The following is a 7853-nucleotide window of genomic DNA, read 5'->3' as shown; positions in this document are numbered from 1 at the left end:
CTAGATGGAGCTAAACAATAACAATTAGTTATAATGTTATATACATGTATGTAAAATCTCTGTTGCTCCTGATGTTCTGCATTTTGAATAAGAGGTGCTAATGCTGATGTGAAAAAGCTTCCAAGATGTCCTGCTCCTCCCTGTTTTAGGCGAAAGCTAAGTGAGGCACAAAAGGTAAGCATTCAATCATGGCGGCTCTAACAATACCCCTTTTATAGAACTTTATTCAATTTTTACTTGAATGACTTTTATGTGACTGAAATTCAACAAATTTTTGCATGCCAGAGAGACTCACATATGCCTTGATTGTGGATTCATGTACACATTATCAAAACCGTTTGAAGAACAGGCAAGCTCGTTGAACTGATTTTCGTTAAATGTTTGTCCAGGCTGACCATGCGTTTAACTTGATTTGAACAACCACTTTGTTTTGCTTGTTTTGCAGCCTGATGATTATGCGTGCCCTCAGTGTATACAACCAAACGAGGCTTTTATGCACTTGATGTGAATGGTTTTTTATTTTTTAACTTTTTAATGGACAGGGATTCTTGCTTGAAAAAAAGTCTGATATATTGTGCATCTGTAATTCAAGTTGTCAATCAGGTAAGTATATATTGATTCTGGCAAATCAAAATAGTTTGTTTTATTTACCTTCCACTTTCTTTCAGAATTCAAAGTAAAACTGAAAGCAGGCCTGCTCCCCAACAGTTAAACATGACCAATATTTGTGTTGAAATTTTAGAGCATATGCCATACCTTTAAGTAAGAAGCGTATATGTAGTAGTTGTGTTAGAGTGGAGCAGTGGAAGAATGCATCCATTGCTTAGAAAATTATTTAACTGCAATTTTGCATAAAGATGTACCATGTAAATGTACTACATAAATGCTATTGATATGTTCACATATTATTGATTAGTGAGTGGCTTGAACATTTTCTACCATCTAAAACCAAAAGAAATTAATATAAATTGTATCAAGATTATCATTTTGCTAGGAGGGAGACATGTTATGAAAGACCTCTCAGACCTATTCATATCTATTTTGTTGAGTTGTAGAATTTGTGTAATTGAAATAATATAGGATGCCCTAGTTTATATTCTAGGGCTAAGTAAGGGAAACCATGTTTATACCATGAATGTTATGCATTAAAGTTTGTTAATTTATAGATTATTGCTTGAGTAATTTCAATTGATTTGTTTTAATTGTTGATTCATGTAATTGGCCAATATCGTGGATTGATTATCTAGCTAATAGGAATTAGAATTGAAAGATCATATTCTTAGAGGCTTGGTGCAATTGGCAATTCTGATTATGTTAGCGACCGTACTGCATATGTTGGATTGAAAGTGTTAAGACCCGACCGTAGGATTAACATGTACTTTAATTACTCGGCTTAGTTTATTCATTTCTAGATGGATTTGTGTTCTTGGATTGGTATAAGCATGGTGAACCGAACAGACGCCCTATACCTTTAATTCATTGATAAATTACGCATTTATATTATTGCTTTAGTTTCGTTAGTTAGTAAACCAAATTCAACTTTCGTTTTATTGAAATAGTTCGTATAATTGGGCAAAAACTAATAGAACTTGTCTCCCTGTGGGATCGACCCGTATTTGCTAAGTATCTGCTAACAACAGACACCGTGCACTTGCGGTTTCACTTTTTAATTCATCAATTAGTCCTTTTACATTCGACGATTCATGTTAGTCGGCCCCAAAATATTTTGGGACTAAGGATTTGTTGTTGCTGTTGTTGTTGTTGTTGTTGTCGTCGTTGTCGTCATAGTCGTCGTCGTCGTCTTGACTTTTATTGGGAGAGTTGAAACTGGAGAATATAATTGAGAGAGTAATTAATATTACAAGAAATTTTGTTGACCTTTGTGATTCTTGCAATTTTGTTTACTTTGTGAATCCATATTGTAGGCAATTTTGTTGACTTTGCGTCGTTATAGAATCAATTGCAATATACTCCCTCCGTCTCTTTTTATTCTTTACGTTTGGTATTTTTCACGCGTTTTAATGATTAATTAATTTGCATCGAGATTCCTCAATTTTTTTTTATTTAAACAAGATACATTACGTTTATTTATAATGTTTTCACTTTTATTAAAATTCTGATATTGGGAAATGAGGAAAATTTAAAGTACCAATGGAAAAGTGTGAAAGATTAAATGACCTAATGAATTTAATTGGTTAAAATAAAAATTGGACACAAATTTTGATAGAATACTAAGTTATTTATGTGATAATATAAAAGGAAATGTAAAGAAAATTTTGAAATACTCAAAAAGGAAAACGTAAAGAACAAAAAGAGACGGAGGGAGTATTTTCCTAATTGAAGATTTGTCGTTAAATCATCCGTTTTTTATAATTAATTAATAAGCTTGATAATATAATCATTTTTTAATTAATTCAATTTAATAGTGAAGAGGTAAGAGCATTTTAGTGTTTTAGATGGGGACACCAAATGTGGGATTACCGAAAAGCCCTCAGCTCTTCACTTATATAATAGAAATTTTGGGCATGTGAAACACTTTTATATGACATGGTCCCTTATTTCGGATATTTCATATTAGAATTGGTGCGTACAGGGTACCCTTTCTGAAAAATTGAGAACCGAAACCGGGAACATGTTGCAACGGGTTTTCAAATTTGTTACCCGAAATCAGAACCTGCACAACATATTCCGATTCCAAAACCGCATATTCCAGTTCCGATTCAGGGTACCCTAACCTTTTCCTCACCCCTATTCATAAACACCAAACATAAAAAATATCTATTCCGTAATTTGCTGCAATTTAAGTAAAATGTTCGATTTAATTACACGTAACACGTCCATGAGAAATCCGGCCCCTTGCGCAAGGAATTCATGAACGGCCACTGTAATGATTTGATATGTTACCTGCCTAACTTGTTTCTACCTACACGGCGAAATTAGTCGAACCACTACTAATAAGTTAAAAATATAGAGGTTCTACCAAATTGGCCAGGACTACAAATTTAACCACACCGTGATTTCTGGAGTAGGTAAAACCCATAAGTCCATACCGGTTATGTATTTTCAAATATTTTTTTTGTTCTTATTTAAATGATACAATTAGATTTTGGACAGTATTCACACAAGTTACGTTACTTTGACTTGTTTTTATGGTTTATAGTTAAAAAAAAAGATAGTTGCGTTGAGTCTTATTAGATTTGTCTTAATAAATACTTTTTAAATATCAACTTTTTATAATTTTTTCTTATAAATAATTGGACATATTAATGTTTAAAATCATGCATTAGCAAATGACTAAATAATTGTGTCTTTAAAAAAGAACGGAGAAAGTACATAACATGACAATTGTGTAAATATATTGAACTTTCAAAGGTATCAAAATTGGTTTGGAAAATGAAAACAATGATATACTAATATTTTTGTTAAGAGATATCTCATACAGAGTACTAGCTATAAGTACGTCAAATTAAAACTAATAAAATTCCTGTGACATTGGTTTTATGACAATCTCATTCGAGAATCAAAACTGCAAGCTTTAATACTCTCTCCGTCCGTTTTTTATTGTTCTATGGAAGAAATTTCACTTTATTAAAGGTCTATTTTTATTGTTCATAGAAGAAACTCTATTTTATTAAGAATTGAATTAGTAAAATAGTCTAATGAGTAGAGAATAGAGCAAGAGCAAATGAGAAAACTTATCATTTAAGATATAGAGCAACCTTAAGAGAACATCCAAAAGGAAAATGGAGGAAACAAAAAGGGACGGAGGGATTACCTCTTAAAAAACAAAAAAAACAAAAAAAAAAGAGAACCAGAACTGGGTTTAATCTATCGGAAAACTGTCCAGGATACAAAAACAGATAAAAAAAACGTAGAAGAAATTAAGTAGACATGATAAAAATATAAAATCATGTACGAAGAGAAAATAAAATTGGGTGAGAGTCCTTAATGGATGAAGTTAGGCTTACAAGGGATGATTGTATAAGTTTCCATATAAGGGCAGATCCTTGGCTGCGCGAAGAAGGGTGCACAGTCGAACAGTGATCGTTGGGATGGTAGACCAGGAATGCAATTGTTTGTTATGTCCAAAATTCCTATGTTGATGAGGTTCCTACAGTATGGACCAACCTGTGTGAAGTAATTGTCAGAAAGAGATATTTTAACTAAATTTGGTAGCTGACAAATTATGTCGGGCACCATTCCATCGAGCAAATTTGCTGATAAATCAAGGAGTGACACCCTCTCCATACAAGCTAACGAAAATGGGAGTGGGCCGGTGAGTTTGTTGTGGCTTATATCAAAAACAGTAACTTCGTTAAGGAAGCCTAACTCGTAAGGCAAACAACCAGTTAACTGGTTGTTCATTAACAGAACTTGAGTTAAGGCAGATAATGCTTTAGCAATATCGCGTGGAAGTGGACCTGTGAACTTGTTGTTGGCTAAGGTGAGGTATAATATGTGGGTAGTTCCTAGTAATTGAGGCAAAGCTGACACAAAATTATTGTCATTAAGGAAGAGAACATTGAGATTTTGTGTGAAAATTGCAGGAGGGATTGACCCGGAGAACTGGTTGAACCGAATATCTAAGAAACTGAGACTCTCCATGCCTATAACAGCGAGTGGGAATGGTCCTGTGAATCTGTTATTGCTAAGATCTAGCTCGTAGAGGTAGGGAAGTTTAGCTATGTTTGATGAGAGGGTTCCACTAAAAAAGTTAGAGTTAGCATGAAAAAGTGCTAAATCAGGGAGTTGATCAAGGAAGCCTTCAAGAGTTGTGGCACTGAGGCCAAAACCATTAAAGTCTATAGATGCCACTGATATAGCAGTTGAGTTATTTGGTGGTTTATCACAGAAGAAGCCTTTGTATCTACAAATATCAGAACCCACCCATGTTTTGGTGATCCCTAGAGGGTCTGAAGTTATTATATTTTTGAAGTTTTGGATGATTGGATAAACTACTGCAAGCCTTAAGTCTGCAAAAATCAGCCCACTTGGGATTGATGGTAGCAATGGTGGAAGAGATGGCGGGGATAGTAGTGGTATAGGTGGAATTGGCAGAGTAGATGGTGGTGGAAGTGCTGGAATCGGCAGAGGTTCATCAGGTTTACTACAATCACTAAATGGCCATAACGGGAAGCAGTAATTGTCCTCATCCCATGGCCAAAAGTTTTTCCTGTTGTTTACAACATTTTTGCCATTGTTGTCGTCACCATGGAAAACCCGAGACTCTTCTGAGTTATCGCCTGCAACTAAGCCTGCTGTAAAGAGTAGAACGACCCAGAAGATCGAAATTGCAGAGATTTTCATTTTCGTTTAATTTTTTTTTTTTTTTGAAGAAAAGTAGTAATAGTGTTTGTAAACAAACAATGTTGGAACCATTTAGGTGCTGCAAAACCGGAGGTTTAGCATTGTTTATTGTTTATTCAATCCTTTGTTGAAAATGAAGAAAAAAGTTAAAAGAATAAAGGTGATCAATTGTAAAGCATTAAGATATTGTATTTAAGCACTATATGTGAGTTTTATTCTACAGTGGGTTAGGTGTTTTAAGTACCTTCATCAATGAATACATTACCACCTTACTTTTGCTAATGTATTTTACATATTAATTACCTGTTCTTCTCAAAGTATATTCCAATCATTCCAACTTTGTTAGCTTAACTTCTTTCTTTTTTATGCACTAGTATCTTACTTCGATCTACTTTATTCTTTGTGCTTTAGGATCCGTTTGGTATGGTGTAAAACGTTTTCAGTGCAAAATGATTTTCCGTGGAAAATATTTTTTAAGGGAAAACACAATTTCAAACTAGCTTTCATTTGTTTGGTTCCTTAAAAGGAAATATTTTTCCACCTTTGAGATAGTTATGAAAATTGTTTTTCATTATTTGCCAAACCAAACAACGTAAAATGATTGAAAAGGGGAAAATCGTTTTCCATAAAAATGTTTTACACCCTACCAAACGGAGCCTTAATCTCATAATTCAGTATCGTATACACTAAATGTCAATCATCTTAACCAGTTAAAGACTTGTAGGCAGTGGCGGACCTAGGCTTGGTCAACCTAGGTCACGTGACCCACTAATATTTAAAATATATATATATATATATATATATATATATATATATATATATATATATATATATATATATATATATATATATATATATATATATATAAGTTTGAAAAAAAAAATAACGCGCTCTACACTATCTCTCTGTGGAAGTAGGAAAGCAGGAGCCAAATCAAAACACAAAACCTAATCCCTGACTCCCTCTCTCTTCGACGCAACGCAGTCACGCAGCCACGCAGGCCGCAACCGGCCCACCAGCCACCGGCCCACCAGGTCATCCGAGTTCCGACCACCGAAGACCGAACCCAGATCCGCTCATCCGCAGCAGAACCGAGTCAGTCCGTGGTCGCGGGGAAGAAGAACCGAGCAGGCAGCAGCGTCGAGTCGAGCACCGAGGAAGAGGAGGAGCTGAGGAGCAGCGACTAGCCGAGCACCGACGGAGGAGCGGAGGAGGCAAGGACTCAAGGAGGAGTCGGCGAGCCGCCGTCGAGAAGTGCCAGTGCTGCCTCTGCCTTCTGCCTAGGCTCGTCATTTGAGTTTTGAGGTATAACCATTTAAATTGTATAATTTTAATTATTAAACATTAAATTTTTAATTATTAAACCTATAAATTTTAAACTATTGATAATAATTGAATTTTGATTTGTGAATTGTAATACGTTGATAATTTGTAAATTGTGATATTTGTGAATTTGTGAATTTGTGAATTTGGATTATTTACATATTGTTTGTGAATTGTGATATTTGGGAATTTGTGAGGAATTGAATTGTTGAATTGAATTGTTGAATTGAATTTAATTGAATTGTTGAATTGAATTGAATTGTTGAGGAATTAGGAATTGAATTGAATTGTTGAAGAATTAGGAATTGAATTGTTGAGGAATTAAGAATTGAATTGAATTTGTGAGGAATTGAATTGTTGAATTGAATTGTTGAGGAATTAGGAATTTGTTGATTTTGATATTTAAATAGTTGATTTAGGAATTTGTTGATTTAGGAGTTTGGTTGTAATAATTAATACTTGTTACATTTGGAATATTTTTTTTTAAGTATTAATATTTTTTTTTAATTTAAACATTGATTTATGATTGTATGGTGAGCGGCGTAGAATGGTGACCCACCATCTGTGAAATTCTGGCTCCGCCACTGCTTGTAGGATAGTATCTAAGATCAAGGTTTAAAATACCAAATCTCATCTATATTATTGAACTTTTGGGTCTCTTTACCCACACGGTTAAACACAAGCACACTTAAAAAACGGATTAGTGTCTCTCAACTAAGGGGTTAGGTGGTTTGAATCCCATCATTTGAAAATGATTTTTTATCGTCAACTACATTTGTAGTAAATGGAGAAAAGGAAGGCAACGATTGGGGTATGGCAAGCTCGGCGGCGCATACAGAAGCGAAGGCTTGTTAATTTACAAGGAATAGATTGGGGTATTTCAATTTCAATTGACTCAATTTACAAATCTGTAGAATACTAGAACCCCATACTATCAACAAGAATTGACGCTTTCGAGCATTCTCCAGAAATGTAAGAATTCCAGCAGATGCGTCATTCACAAGGTTGATCGAGATCAAGTTCAGCAGACTCATACTTTGGCGCAAGCAGCAATTCAACTGGGAATTTGTGTAGCGCAACGTCCTTTGGAGCCAGATTATAGTACTCCGTAGTTTTTTATTTTATTTTGTTTTTATTTCATTTCCTGTAAGTTTTACCGAATGTCAAAACAAAACAAAAAAATCGCCCAAATTTCATTTTCGATCCGTCCTTCGAGTTTGTAC

General features: G+C 34.5%; 1 protein-coding gene across 1 annotated transcript; it reads right to left on the bottom strand.

Moving 5' to 3' along the window:
- Positions 1–3664: 3664 nt before the first annotated feature.
- Positions 3665–5548, bottom strand: LOC110803296 (uncharacterized protein At4g06744). The gene has a single exon (XM_022008798.2). It carries the CDS (start codon positions 5305–5307, stop codon positions 3946–3948), a length of 1362 nt encoding a protein of 453 aa, XP_021864490.1. The 5' UTR covers positions 5308–5548; the 3' UTR covers positions 3665–3945.
- Positions 5549–7853: the final 2305 nt, after the last annotated feature.

This window comes from Spinacia oleracea, chromosome 3 (assembly GCF_020520425.1).
Source record: "Spinacia oleracea cultivar Varoflay chromosome 3, BTI_SOV_V1, whole genome shotgun sequence".
NCBI classification, from domain to species: Eukaryota; Viridiplantae; Streptophyta; class Magnoliopsida; order Caryophyllales; family Amaranthaceae; genus Spinacia; species Spinacia oleracea.
The sequence above is the reverse complement of the archived record's forward strand: the minus strand, read 5'-3'. Positions and strand labels throughout refer to the sequence as shown.

What these genes read in the sequence shown, in the direction of transcription:
- LOC110803296 (XM_022008798.2), bottom strand. Translation starts at nt 5,307, where the DNA reads ATGAAAATCTCTGCAATTTCGATCTTCTGGGTCGTTCTACTCTTTACA.